Genomic DNA, 16,062 nt, shown 5'->3' on the forward strand with positions numbered 1-16,062 from the left:
TTTTCATGGCTTGACAGCTCATTTATTTTTATTGTTTATTTTGTAAAGATTTTATTTATTTATTGGACAGAGAGAGAGAGGGGGAGCAAGAGAGCACAGGCAGGGGAACAGCAGACGGACAGGGAGAAGCAGGTTCTCCACTGAGCAGAGAGCCCGATGTGGGGCTCAATCCCAGGACCCTGAGATCATGACCCGAGCTGAAGGCAGACGCTTAACTGACTGAGCCACCCAGGTACCCAGAGAGCTCATTTCTTATTATCACTAGATAATAAATATTCCATTGTCTGGTTGTACTACATAAATAAATGGGTATCTGCTTATCCATTCATCTACTGAAGGACATCCTGGTTGCTTCCACGTTTTGGCAATTATGAATAAAGTAGCTATCAACATCTGTGTGCAGGTTTTTATGCAAACATAAGTTTCAAATCTTTTGAGTAGATATAAGGGAGAACGATTGCTAGATCTGTAGTAAGAATATGTTAAGTTTTGTAAAAAACTACCAACCTATTTTGCAAAGTGGCTGTACCATTCATATTCTTACCACCAGTGAATGAGAGTTCCTGTAGCTCTACATCCTGGTCAGCACTTGGTGTTGTCAGTGCTCCAGATTTTGGCCATTCTAATAGGTGTGTAGTAGTATCTCATTGTTTTGATTTGCATTTTCCTGATGACTTACGATGACTGGCATCTTTTCCTAAGCTTATTTGCCATATGTAGCTCTTCTTTGCTGAGGTGTCTGTTAAGGTCTTCGGCTCATTTTTTAAACCAGGTTGTTTATTTTCTTATTGTTGAATTTTAAGAGTTCTTTGTATATTTTAGAGAACAGTCCTTTATCAGAAGTGGCTTTTGCAAATATTTTCTCCCAGTCTGTGGCTTGTCTTTTCATTCTCTTGACACTGACTTTTGTAGAACAGAAGTCTTTAATTTTAATTTAGTCCAGACTATCAACTCTTTCTTTCATGGATCATGTCTTTGGTTATTGTATCTAAACAGTCATCACCAAACCCAAGGTCATCTAGATTTTCTCCTATGCTATCTTCTATACATTTTATAGTTTTGCATTTTACATTCAGATCTCTGATCCATTCTGAGTTAATTTTTGTGAAAAGTATAAGATCTCTATCTAGATTTATTTTTTTGCATGTGGATGTCCAGCACTATTCAATGAAAAGGCCATCTTTGTTCTATTGTATTGGTTTTTCTTGGATACATTTTTTGAAAACCCTGACAGTCCTACCACCTGAAGAATAGACCCTATCAGTCTAGAGTAAGTGCCCTGTCTTCTACTTGTATTAATAGCTATACCACCTCTATCACGGCACCTTTATACTAGTGCATGTGTTATTCTAATTTTGCCTTTCCCCCAAAATTCAGAACCATGTGTGTCTCATTCACTTCTCTAGTCCCACCTCCTATAATAGGATGTAGTATGTAGTAAATACTGAACAGACATTTGCTGTATTAATGCACACAAGATCTGTTCTTTTATATTTATAGCTAGTCATGTTTCAATTTTTGTTCCAAAATAATCTTTATTGGAGGAGCAACTGGTATGAAAAATGAAAACAAAAATCTAGAATGGCACAAAGAACATTATGGTGAGCATTTTGAAGGTTTCTATAATTCCAACTCTTTTCCTAAAACAAAATAAAATGAACTTCAAACTCTATCACTGAACAATAAAATAGTTATCAGGACTAAAACCTCTGGTATTAGCAAATTTTTCCCCTTCCCTGTTCTAAGACAATAGCTATAATCTTAAGTGCTGAAGATTCAATTATATTAATTCTTCAGAGAGTTACTGATGACAAGATAATTTTTGTTTTTTCCTTCACAGTTGAAACTAATTGACAAAATTAGCATGTATGTGAATTGAGAGATTTTTATAATTGATATGAAAATGAATAGTCTGGGCAACATTTTTTTTCTATTTTTCATTGCCTTAAGATGGATAATAATTATTATCAATTCTTAACACAACAAAGTTTTATAAGAACTACAGTATGTTACTATGTAAAATTAGTATTTATGTTATAAGAGAAAACTGGTATTTTCCTGCATCTTTTGCTTTGCAGCGAATGTAAAATTTATTTTAACTTTTAGAGATGTGTTATTATGACTAAAAATAATTCATAGAATATGTAAATGAAAAATATATAATAAAATGAATTATAAAAACAGAAGTTATGTCTCTGAATTATTATAATAAACTGATGGGAAAAAACTATTACTAAAAAGGAATACTAAACTGCATTTATTTTTTTTAAATGGGTTTCATTACCATATATAAACTAATTTTCAAGGAATATATTGTAAAATATTCTTTCATGACACTTCCCTGGATAAAGAGTTTTATATACAGTAAGCATTATTCCCTTATCATCAATTTAGTTAAATATAGTTTCAAATAAGAAATAAATAGATCATGCCAAATATTCAGTCGCTATTTTCCAAAGACTACACTGTATCATAGAAAAAACATTGTAAAGGATGCAGGTTGTTGGCTGACAGAAGCTATACATCTCAAAATGGTGACACTTAACATCTGTCTCAATGTATCCACTGCCAATAAAGTATTGGAAAAATCACAGTGAACAATTGTTTATCCTAAAGTGATTAATACAATAATGAGCTCAAACACAAATTTACTTACAGCATCATTTTAACAGTGGGATATATGAATTCCTAACCTGACTGTTCTACTCCCCATGTTTAACATTCTTCACATTTTCAGTTGGGTATCCAAGAGCATGGTATGTTCAGATAAAACTACTTCTCATGAACTGAGATGGGCTGAGGGAGTGAACACTGAGCAAGGCTTTGAAAACAGATGGAGTGGCAGATGGAACTGCAGGCTGGGTTCACTTGATCTGTGTTAAACAACTTTACTACCCAGTAGGATGGGGCTTAAATCTCACAAAAACCTTATAAAGTTTGTTCCTTTAGTTCATAGATGCTTTTCCCCACTCTAAAATAAATATGATTTATATCTTAAACTTTGTTCCTTTTAAGTTTAATTACCTCTGTGATAAATTATTTAACTCAAAGTATATTTTCTTATTCATTTTTAGAACAGATGGTAGGAGAGCAGTTGCCTAGCGGAATAAAATGTACACGGACTAATTGTCTAAAAATTGTAAAATTAATTACCTTCCTTCATTGATGAGTTCAATAAATGCAAGTCCTGCATTCTTCTGAATAGAATTCTGCCATTCCTAAAAGGAGAAACCAAACCAAGTATAAGAAAAATGAGCATGTAAACAAAAGTAACATCTGGTTTAAGGATCATGTTGATGTTGTTAACAACTTCCATGTGATATCATTTCTAAATCTTTTAAAAATATTTTTAACAAGTGTTATTTTGTAAGAAATCCAAATCTTAAAAGTAGCTCTGTATCACTTAGTTTATAAGGTGCTTTTGAATTCCCAGTAAATCTCAGGCTTGATGCAGACAGATAGAAAATGAGACACAGGTACAGAAGGTTCTCAGCACAAAGCTTCCTTCCAAAAGAAACCAAATAACTAGTCATGCAACTATACAAGCACTAGCAACATTTGGAAAGAAAACATTAGGCCTGAAAATAGAGATTTTTTCATTGAGACTGTAAAACAAAAATCAGAAATATATACAATATTTAAATTGATTTGAAATTAAATGTTCTAGTTACACGTGCATTCCAAGTGACTGAGAAGTATGTGGAAAAAAAAGGTTACAAGTGAATTCTTTTGAAAAAAAGGGGGGGGGGAGAAAACAATATTAAAACTATATCCGAATGTAACCTCTCTTTGCTAATTTAGATTAGAATATATTTATGAATTTGGCAGTTCCACAGTGTCATCATTATAAATTTGTGATTGTTACATAGTGTTTTGGATTAGGAAAGCATATTGCTTATTTTGTACTCTTCCAATGGCATATTTAGAATATGCCTTAACCATTTTTTTTGAAGGGGTATTGGTTTATTCTAGTGATTTAAATTTTTTGCTTTTTAAAAAAAATTAAATTTTATTATGTTATGTTAATCACCATGCATTACATCATTATTTTTTGATGTAGTGTTCCATGATTCATTGTTTGCATATAACACCCAGTGCTCCATTCAGTACACGCACTCTTTAGTTTTTGATATACTGTTCCATGATTCATTGTTTGCGTATAACACCCAGTGCTCCATGCAGTACGTACCCTCTTTAATACCCTTCCCCAGGCTAACCCATCCCCCCACCCCCATCCCCCTAGAACCCTCAGTTTGTTTCTCAGGGTCCATAGTCTCTCATGGTCCATCTCCCCCTCTGATTTTTTGCTTTTTTATATAGCTGGTAAATTGCGTTTTTTGAATTAAAAATCACATCCCTTTCAATAGTACTATAAATAAATGCTTCGTTAATACATTTCATAAAAAATCCCTATTGATCCCTCATATCACTCATCTATAGATTTTTTTTCTCCATGATTTTCCTACTATTAAGTTGCTCTACACCGAGGTAGTCAGCTGACTTGCCACAAATTCAGCTTCACAAAAAACAGTCTCCATGTCAACCTTTCCCTCTACTCTTGATCATATTGCCTTTTTAAAGCTTTGCATATATACAGGGAATAAATGTGGTCCCCAAAAGTAGGTACTTGGCTTGTAAATATTTTCTGCTCGAAGTAAATCTGTGAAGAATTACAGAAGAATGCATCATGAATCTACATTTCCCCACCAGGAGAATCAACAACTTGGGAAAAGAGATGTGGAAGCCTGGGGACAGTAATGATCTTATAAAGGGCTAAATGGTTCTATGGTTTGCTAAATGGTTTTAGCAAAGCCACTTCAAGCTATCATACATAACCTTTAACGAAAATTCATCTAAATGACAAGATCATTATTGCATTTTACAGTGCTTATTAAAACTTTAAAATCATTTCTATTGAAAATAATTACAGGGAACTCTTTTTCTTATATTTTAATAAAATGGTTTATATTACCATCCTTTTATATATATTGTATATTCCCATTATATATCCTATATTTATTGCAAACCAATATACCACAAAATGTGCAAATTTCTCAGGAATGCTTGACATTTATTGTGATATCAGCTGAAAGAGAAAACTGACTCTTATATAACAAGAACCATGACACTCTGAAGAATAAATTCTTACAGACAACTTCTTAAACATGATTTTCTTTATGATACTGTTTGTACACCAAGGCTCTTTTATCAGCAGAAACTTTAATATGCACGGGATTTTTCAAGAAGATATTTCAAAGTACATATTCAGGTATGACATATGCATCCCAAATTATACTGTGTCTAAAAGATCATAGAGTAAAATGTTTTGAAAACTCTGTTCAGATCAAAGATCAAACAAAAGATATCTGTGAGGTGCCTCAGCCCATGAGACACTAATTTGCAATCTTTGATAAAGGAACAGCAGAAATAAGTCTGAGCCAAGTCAAGGACATTAGAGTTTAAAGGATGAGAAAGCCAATGAAGTGTGTGACTGCAAGACTTCATTCAAGAAATATGTGTTTTAGAAGAGTAATTTGTCAGTCTTGAACAAGAGGAAACAGTAGAAGATTGTTTTATATGCCTTTCTAGAAGAGAAACAATAAGGGCCTACATTGCACTGGTATTTCGAATAGGGAAATGGAAATTAAGAGACTATACAAGGAAGAGATGTCAGGACTGGATGAGAAATCGGATTTAAAGGTTAAAGTAAAAAAGTGGAACAATGTAAGGTTTAAGTTTTTAGCATGAATGACAGGAAGAATGGTAGTATTATGAAAATAAGAAGGATACACATTTGAGGAAAATCACAGGTTCATACTTGTTGGATTTAGAGTGACATGGTATATCAAAATGGAATGTGGAATTTGGAATTATTTGCATAAAAATATTAAGGCAGACCATCAGGCAAAAGTCTCTAAAGATGGAATGAGCACTGGGTGTTATATGCAACTGATGAATCTCTAAAGTCTACCTCTGAAACTAATAATATGCTTTAGGTTGATTAAATTGAATTTAAATAAAAAAATTTAAAAAGAGACAAGAAGAATCAGAAAGAGGATCAAAAGACCTAGGTCTGGCTGAATTTTGGGAATCATTTGTATTTTTAAGATTAGAAAAAGAAGCCATTAACAGATAAGAAAAGCTCTAACAAAATTTAAGAATAGTAGCAAAATATCATAGCACCATTTAAAAGAAAACAATTCACTTAATCCACTGGCTCAACAAAACAAGAACATGCAAATAAGACCCTTTAATGATTAAGGATTTTTCTGTATGTGAATTGTAAAACACAAAATACGGTAAACCACAAGTGTATGAAACATAAATTGAAAAAACAAAACAGAACCAAAAAAGATGCCGAGAGGGGACAGAAAGCTAGAGCTGCACTGGCTGGAGCTCAGAACTGGCACAGGAGCTGGTGGCTGAGCCGACTCTAGGTCTGGAGCTGACCGCCTCTGATGCTGGTGGTGGATACGGGAATGGAGTTGGCACTAGACGTGGAGCTAGATCCAGCTCTAGAGCTGATGTCAAATCTGGCTGCAGTGCTAGAGCTGGTCGTTGAACTAACTCTAGTTCTGGGCTGACTTTAAGTCTGGCACTGTTGCCAGACCTGGTATGAAAACTGGTGACGGAGATGACCCTAAATCTGGAGCTGACAGTGGCTCCGGGGCTAGAGCTGGAGCTGGAGCTGCCACTAAGTCTGGAGTGCATACGAGAGCTCAGGCTGGAGTTGGCTATAGCTCTGCAGCTAGCCCTAGCACTATTTCTGGAGCCAGGGCAGAAGGTGGCTCTAGCACCAGAGCTGCTGCTAGGATGAGTTCTGGAATTGGCCCCAGCTCTGCAGTTGCTGCTGGAGCCAGTGCTGCAGTTAATGACGGAACTCCCTCTATCCCTGGAGCTGGCTCTAGCTCTGCTCTGCAGCTGGTCTGAAGCGGATTCTAGTTCCAGAGCTGGCACTGCTTTCAGCTCTGCAGATGGAGGAGGACCCAGAGCTGTGTGAAGCTCCAGAGCTTGTTCAAGAGCTGGCCCAAACTCTACAGGTACTGGAGCTGGTGCTAGAGTTGGCCTAAGAGCTGGTGCCTAAGCTACTAATACCACTTTTGAAGTCATTACCTAGAGTTGGCAACCTGACATGAAAGACACAGACCAAGAGAAGAGTACAGAAGAGATACCAGGAACAACAACAACAACACAACAAAAAAGGAAACCTGGAAAATGAGAGACTGAAACAACAGGAAAAAAAAATCTGTAATTACATGGTTGAGGTATGTGAAGATATTGCAAACATCAAAAAAAGAAAGCTTAAAAGTCACAAACATTTCCCAAAAGTACAGAAGGTGCCAACAAAAAGATAAAGGGATGCAACAACGGTAACAACAACAACAAAAATAAATACGGAAATTGGAGGATCTCCAATCGAAAGACCATATCCACTGAGTAGGAATTGTAGAAAGAGTGAACGGGGAAGAGAGAAAGGGGAACATGAAAGACAGGAAATTATCAAATAAATTTAAAACTGTTCCCAGAAGTGAAATATTGGACATAAAACCCCCAGCAAAGCACATTATCATGAAATTTTCCTTAACATGAGGGTTAAGGAAAAGGCTAACAGGAAAAAAAAGTTTGTACAAAGCACCAAGAATAAGAATGAAACTAAACTTCTCAACAGTAAAGCTAGAAAAGAGAAGAAAAGGAAACACTGCTTGCACAGTTATGGAGAACATAACACTCTAAACACAGTATCCACCCAAACTCTCCATAACATCTGAGGATAGACTAGTTTCAGACATGCATAAACATGTGTTTTTCATCCACTCTCTTTCCAGAACCTAATGACGGTGTACTCTGCCAAAATGAAGGTGTCTCTCCTATAGGAGAGACAAGATTATGCTGTGACAATTACTGAACCTCAGGGGCTTAAACAACAAAGATGTATTTCTGTTAATGCTCCATGTCCATTGCAGGTGTTCCCCTCTACATCATCAGCCTCACTCTGGGAGCCAGACCGACAACGCAGCCATTGTCTGGAACACTGTTGGCAGCCAAGGTGGAGATAGTTAATTTTATCAGATTACAGAGAGTAAAAAATTTTGAATGAAAACTTCTCATTGCCATGTATATATTTTTGGCGTCAGAGTTGTTTTTGTGAATAAGCAGGCAATATAATTCCCGAGTTTGTTTGATGACAATGTAATGCTACTGACAGGCTTTGTTACTTGAGTTCGACTTCTTCCTCAGAAAGGCTGAGAGTTGCTATTTTCTCAAAATTCTTACCTAAATCGGAGCTCACATAATAGGCTCTATCTTGCTCTTCTGTCACTTCTCATTGTCCTGCTTTTCTTTCCTCAGACGTAAGTAGGTATCAGATAGTTATGTGACACAGAATTTTAAAACAACATAAACTGAGATACCAAATTTCCAATATGGAGTTCAACACTAGCTAGCTTAAAAGTATTTTTCTGTATGTCTCTAAACCCCAATTTACTCTTTATATGTTTTATGTGTACATTATACGATTAGATCTTAGGTACTGCATCTTTGAAGGAGGAGCCACATTTTATTCATCTATAGTAACTAAAGGGCCAGAAGAAATAAATGATCTAATTTCTACAATGACTATGCTACAGCATTAAGGCAACAAGAGGTCAATTCTATTAGTTTAGTGACATTGGATGGAAAACAAAGAAAAAAAAACCTATGAATAAAATTTAAGAAATACTATATTCCCTATTATCTTTTTTCTAAGGTCTATTAGTTATTTGTTAGCCAAATTTGAGTATTTTCTTCCCTACCGTAGAAGACTACTGGGTTATACATTAACATGTTATGGATGGGAATAAAGAGTAATTCTGCAGGCTTTGACCTAAGTAAGGGTCAAAGTGGATTCCACCCAATGTTAAAAGAGTATAATTCAAGTTCTAAAGGCTTTCAAAATTCCTCAATAACTATAATAACCAATTTACATAATTTCAATTTATCAAGTCAATTTCTGTTAACCACATTAATATTAACAATTTGTGAGGTCACAAAAATGTTGCCAACTGTCTTTCTTTAAGAAGGTTTAAGGTTTTCAATTTTCAGATTGTGGTAGGAGATATAAAAATCCGAGGCAGGAGATAAACTAAGTCCCAGGATATACACAGTAATCTCTCTGGCATCTGAGGGGAAAAAAAAGTCAAGTAATTTAATTCAAAATTATGAGTAATACAGGAATAATATGAATATGAATTCTAAAACAGAAGAACATATAATGTTTGTGCTTACAGTGGGTTGCATGGGTACAGTTATGTCACCCTTTCCACTCCTCCCAACTATGCTGCATCCCAAGGGGCTGCTTCAGTAGAAGAGTTGGAGAAGTAATGACCTAAGCCATACAAATAGTACTAAAACTAGAAATTTTAAACATGTTTGCATCAGTGGTTGTCTGAGATTTAGCATGAGACTTCAGTCTCTCCTGCTTTTGGTGAATTTTAAACAAACAGATTTCATAAGGCAATGAGGAAAACACAGAATTTTTTCTTTCAACCACTTAAAAAGAAAACTAAATGAGAGAGAGAAAAGAGGATAACAAATATTCCTCACAAGATGAAGTGTATTTTCCCTCTCAGAAAATGTCAGGATTGGATGTATTTTTAAAGCTTATTTAATAATTTCTGAATGACAGTTGTAAAAGCACAAATAATTATTCGGACAACTTCATTTTAAAATTCCAAACTCAGTAAAATATGGTACCCAGTACTGAATAGTAAACAAAAACATAGAAGTGCAAAGAAAAAACTGGAATGTGAAGGAAAAAGTATCCTATAGGAAAAGTATAACTTGTAACGATAGTTTATGTTGGCAAAACAATAAACCTTTTTTTTTAAGATTTCATTTATTTGAGAGAGAGAGAGAGCACAAGCAGGGAGTAGGGTGAGGGGTAGAAGGAGAAGGAGAAGCAGGTTCCCCACTGATCAGGAAGCCTGGCACAGGACTTGATCCCAGGACCCTGGGATCATGACCTGAGCTGAAGGCAGAAGCTTAACCAACTGAACCATCCAGGTGCCCTGACAAAGCAATAAATCTTAAAGTGTGTAAAAATAAATGATTATTTTAAAACTTTGGAAATGTGAAATGGGATCAATCCTAGATCATTATTTTCTTAATGATTAATACTTTCATTAATCAGAAAATATTCCATCTGAAATATAATTACTTATATTTTGTAGTGACTTACTCACACATATGTCTCCCCACTAGATCATAAATTCGTTAATGAAAGGAAGGATCTCGTTTTTTTTTTTTTTTTTAAGATTTTATTTATTTATTTGTCGGAGAGAGAGAGCATGCACAGGCAGAGGGAGAAGCAGGGTCCCTGCTGAGCAAGTAGCCTGATGTGGGACTTGATCCCAGGACACTGGGGTCATGACCTGAGCTGAAGGCAGTCGCTTAGCCAACTGAGCCACCCAGCCGTCCCAGGAAGAATCTTGTTTTATTTAACTGTGCATACCTACTAAGTAGCAAGTGTCTGGCATACTGTACAAACTCAATGTATTTTTGTTGTGGAACTGAATTTAATCCTCCCAAATCAAGGATATCACTTAAATCTATGGTTCTCATTCTGGCTGAACAAAAGAATCAACAGGGGAGTTGTTAAAAAGTACCAATCATAACAGAATAATCTCTAAGGATAGGGCCCAGGCATTGGTATTCTAAAGGTTCCCAAATTATTTTGATGTAAAGTCAGTGTTGACAACCACTGACTTAAGTCATCTCCTTCTTCGAACAAGACTGCACACATAAAAACCTCAAAGTGCTTAACTTGCAAGCAGAGAGTAATTTAATCATGAAGTGATGTATATATTTTCCTTCAAGTTGTTCAATTATTTAAATTTCCTTCTACTCGTCTGTAAAATAGTATATTATTGCATCACAATTACATCATAATTTACACCATAATCATTGAAGTATCCACATCTCTAAAATAACACCATTACAAAGGTCCTTTTCAACTGACATGGCATTTCATTCCCATAAATGGTATTTTTGTAAGACAAACTGTTAACTTAGAGTGACTGTGTAAAAAAATGTGAGTAACGAATGAGGCTAGGTGATGATCATACACCTTTATGTTGATGCACATTTGATTTTGCATTTCAAAAAGTGAGTTTTGTTAAAGATTTAATTTATTGAGAGAGAGAGAGAGAAATTGAGAGAGAGAGAGGAAGAGGGATAGAGAATCCCAGGCAGACTCCACGCTGAGCAAGAAGCTTGATGAAGGGCTCAATCTCATGGCCCTGAGATCATGACCTGAGCCAAAACCAAGAGTTGGACATTTAACTGTCTCAGCCACCCAGACACCCCAAAAACTGTTTCTTAAATGTACATTACTATGTAACTGATTCTATGAGTTTCCAAAGAATAATTAGGTAAAATACTGAAAGAACGACAAGAAAAGTACTTAGCATAGAAAGGAACTAAGTGTTGTGGTTGTGGACATATAAACTACGTTGAGAGTTGATAAATGGGATATAACTGGACAGGGAAGATACTTTAATCACTGTCTTAGCTTTCTAACAATTCTCTCTGACATGTAGACTTAGAGAAATTACTTAAAACAAGGGAAATGGATACATGAGAATGTACAAAAGGGATAATAACTTACTGTCACGAAGACAATCTTTTGGCAATGACAGGAAAAAAAATGTACTTTAAAATTGTGTCTACAAATCATTCCAGAAAGTCTTCTGCCATTTAAGAAAACACACACACCCATACACACACGCACACACACATGCACTCATTCAACTACTGAAAAAAAAGAACATCTATAAGAAAAGGTGTAAATTAAAAGTAGGCATCAAATTTTTGTCTTCATGGGAAACATACTAAACTGGGTTTGAATGCCTGCAGAGATCTGCCAAGTCTTTAGACAGTTTTGTCGTAATTTTTTAACTCTTCTGTTTGGATGCATAAAATTTCCTCAAGATGAAGGACTTTTTCAGAGAATTGGATATCAAGTTAAGGATCCTTTGAAACTAAACACTTTGAAGACAAATAGGTTCCAGAAGGATGACAATGAAATCCCTATGTTCTCTTCAATAATCACTTCATGGTAGTTAGATGACCTAGTAGAAATCTCAGACACAGGACATAATTTTTTTTTCCCATCTATTTCAGCTCAATGCATATTTCTCATTCCCTATGGCTTTGTATACAATTAGGTAAACCAACTTAATGTCCTTAGAGACTCAATCCATCTCAAAATCTTTGAAAATATAGAAAATATTTCAACGTAAAAAAGGGAGGTTAAATTGAGATCTTGTCTTCAGGAACTCCAGAACTGATTTTTTTACTTTCTATATCCTTAATGTCTACTTATCATTAACGGCCATTAAAAGTTGGCAGGTGCCTCAGTCTTTACTCAGTTGGTTAAGCGACTGCCTTCGGCTCAGGTCATGATCCTGGAGTCCCGGGATCGAGTCCTGCATCGGGCTGCCTGCTCGGCAGGGAGTCTGCTTCTCCCTCTGACCCTCCCCACTCTCATGTGCTCTCTCTCATTCTCTCTCTCTCAAATAAATAAATAAAATCTTTAAAAAATAATAAAATAAATAAAAGTTGGCAGGTGCCTCAAAAATTTTTCTAGTGAATGTTCATTATAACTGGCATGCTTATTAATTCTCTGCAGTAAGTTAGAGAAATTAATAAGGACTGAAGTAAAAATATACTATATATAGAGAAAACCAGATATGTCATGGTTTCAACGTATACAAAACTAAACTAATGAAAATAAACATGCAAGTATTCAGTGTATCATTTGTTTTCATTTTCATTGCTTATTTTTGTGAACATCTTACTAAAAGCATTATAGGTAAAATTGGATATAAGAAATGAATAATCAATCTTAAAGAGATTATTGATATGAATGTCAACCACAGGAAAACCATTAGGTAATATGGAAATACATCTAGTTGGTTACTAAAAGTTGGTGTATCATATAAAGAGGTTTCCCTGGATCCTAACAGATCACTAAATTATGTAAATTATGTAAATACATTTAACACAACTTTTTATTACAAATATTCTTATGTGTGTATATATATGTATGTATACATATATATACACACATATACTTGTATTTCTAATGAAAAATAATCTAGGTTGTTTTACAAGATATTTTTTAAACAGTTTTTTCTATAACTGTGAATATATACAATAAACAAACTGAGGATACTTCTTCCTTGGTAAGAAAACATCTGCTACTGGAAATGATCAGAAAAACATCAAGAAATGAAACCTTTATTAAATATAAAAATAGAGGAAATATTTCGTATTTTCTTTTTAGGTAGGAAAACAGTAAAAGCTAGGATAGGATTTTTTTTAACTTTTTTTTTTGAAGGTTTTATTTATTTATTTGACAGAGAGAGCAAGAGCACAAGCAGGCAGAGCTGCAGAGGGAGAGGGAGAAGCAGGATCCCTGAGCAGGGAGCCCAATGCGGGGTTCCATTCCAGGACCCCGGGATCATGACCTGAGCTGAAGGCAGATGTTTAACCAACTGAGCCATCCAGGTACCCTGAGAATAGGATTTTTTAAAATAAACTTTCAGATTTGTGCCTTTTTTAATTAAAAAAATAAAAATTTAAATTAAAAACTAAAAACAAATATGCAACATTTAAAATATTAGGGTTTATCACATTCAAATATGCAGTTTAAGATTTAATGCTAATGTGGTTTTGAAGAACTTCAGTTTGATAGAACAGTAACTTTTAAAACTTGACAATAAAACAAAATCCTATACTGGTCTGTAATTAATGAATGAACAAGGACTGTCTTTTTCTAATTTCCATGAATTATAATGAAAAAGGTATTTACTTTTGTTCAACAAAATTCATTTCTTGAGAGCTTACCATATGTCTGAGTCATGACTGAGGTACTACTATTTTATCTTAAGTTGCATGGTACTGTTAATATCACTTTTTTGATGATCTTTGTCATATTTTTCTAGAGCTAAGAGTTAGTGTATCAGTAAATTAATTCTCAAAACATTATAACTTCAGAAGAGTATATGGTAAAATATAAAGGAAATTATACCATTAGCATAAGAGCTCCAGACTGTATTCAACTATGGCATAAAAGTGCTGGGTATTATCAAACTACTATGCAAATACAGCTTCGCAAACACTGTTCATATATAACCTAATGATACAATAGACATTTGATAATTCTCAAGATGTACACCCTAAGGCCTTTGTACTTACTCATGTTTTGAGACTACCACCTAGACTTATACTATATCCCACAACAAAAGATCATTATAAAAACTGCCTTATTTTCAAGAATAAATAGAAAACAACCATGCTGCTTTGAGCTGTTGATGCTTTGTTGCTGCTTAGGCGAATTCACTGCCACATGCTGAATTTGTAGCACACATGATCTCAATTCATGCCTTGGTAAAATAATAAATCACACTATTCCAGTTATCTATGTTACCACTTATGAACAGAAGAAACTTTCAGTGTTAAATCCTGAATGCTAAGACCTTGGTGTGCTTCGTTGGCATAAAGCAGAATTATGTACAGTTATATTAAATATTTTATATTTATTCATGAATAATCATGTAGCAATAGGTGTATAAGCCAGTATAAGAATGTTAGTGTTGTAGAGACTTAGATCTCATCATTTTTAGCCCACTGCAAGAATCTGTGACACAATTAATTAGCTGATTTTTGCTTGGACACCTACAATATTCTGGGATCCTGGAACAGCTTGTTCTACTTTGAGACTATATTAATATTAAACAAAGAAAAGCACAGATATTCATATATGAAAGGGAGAGCTGTGGTGACCAAGATAGCAACTATTACTCACATGTGGCTATTACAAGTACTTGAAATGCAGCTAGTAGGAACTGATATGGGTTCTAGATATAAAGCATATACCTGATTAATTATAAATAATTGATAAACTTGTGTGGTGTTTGGACTTCTGGACAATGACTTGTAAAGTTGGTTCCCTCAAGTAACTGTTACTTGTGAGTAAAATTTTGCTTGTCATTATAATTAACATAGGCTAGTAACAAGGTCATCAAACCAATTTAAAACAATAAAAGAGTCCACAAGTGTGTGTATTTGTCTTCACACACATCTATCCAAATTGAAAGACTTAGTATAAAAAACAGGCGTATGAAATCTCAATTATTTTTATATTGATCACATGTTGAAGTGATACTTAGGTTAAATAAAATATATTATTAAAATTAATTTCACCTGTTTCTTTTTTACCTTTTTAAATGTGGTAATTAGAAAATTCCAAATTGTACATGAGTGAACATTTCATTTTTTCAGACAATGCTGCTCTAGAGTACCAATTGGGGAAGCAATTTGTAAACAATTGCTGTTATAAGAAAAATTTCTGCTTATACTAATAATAAAAGAAATAACTTTCCATTTATATGTAGAAATGTAGTTTGAAAGAATATTCATTCAATGATTAATTGTTATCACTCCTGGGTAATGAATATATGAGGTAAGGGCAAATTTTATTTAACCTTCTACTATTCTAAAGTTGTTTTTCTTTTAACGTACAGGAACTATTCTTGAATTAGATATCATCTTGGGCATATACGCTTAAACGATTTTCAACAAGGGTACCAAGACCATTCAATGGAAAGAGAATGGTCTCAACAAATGGTGCTGGGAAAACTGGATATCCACATCCAAAAGAATGAATTTATATCCTTCCTCACATCATATATAAAAAGCAACTCAAAATGGATAAAAAACCTAAATTTAGGAACTAAAACTATTAGAAGAAAATACAGTGGAAAATCTGCATGACCTTGGATCTGGCCATGGGTTCAAAAATATGATACCAAGGGGCGCCTGGGTGGCTCAGTCGTTAAGTGTCTGCCTTCGGCTCAGGTCATGATTCCAGGGTCCTGGGATCGAGCCCCGCATCGGGCTCCCTGCTCGGCGGGAAGCCTGCTTCTCCCTCTCCCACTCCCCCTGCTTGTGTTCCCCTCTCTCGCTGTGTCTCTCTCTGTCAAATAAATAAAATCTTTAAAAAAAAAAAAGATACCAAAA

General features: G+C 34.7%; 1 protein-coding gene across 7 annotated transcripts in view; it reads right to left on the minus strand.

The window, feature by feature from the left end:
- The window catches only part of NBEA (neurobeachin), a 683,633-nt gene that overhangs the window by 322,203 nt on the left and 345,368 nt on the right, over positions 1–16,062 (minus strand). For all 7 annotated transcript variants that reach the window (XM_035003560.1, XM_035003559.1, XM_035003554.1 and 4 more), the window contains one exon: positions 3,154–3,218. In XM_035003560.1, the coding sequence (XP_034859451.1) occupies positions 3,154–3,218 (65 nt within the window). The remainder of the gene's footprint in view (positions 1–3,153; positions 3,219–16,062) is intronic.

The sequence above is a fragment of the Mirounga leonina genome, unplaced genomic scaffold, assembly GCF_011800145.1.
Source record: "Mirounga leonina isolate KUSES-001 unplaced genomic scaffold, KU_Mleo_1.0 Mir_127, whole genome shotgun sequence".
Classification (NCBI taxonomy): domain Eukaryota; kingdom Metazoa; phylum Chordata; class Mammalia; order Carnivora; family Phocidae; genus Mirounga; species Mirounga leonina.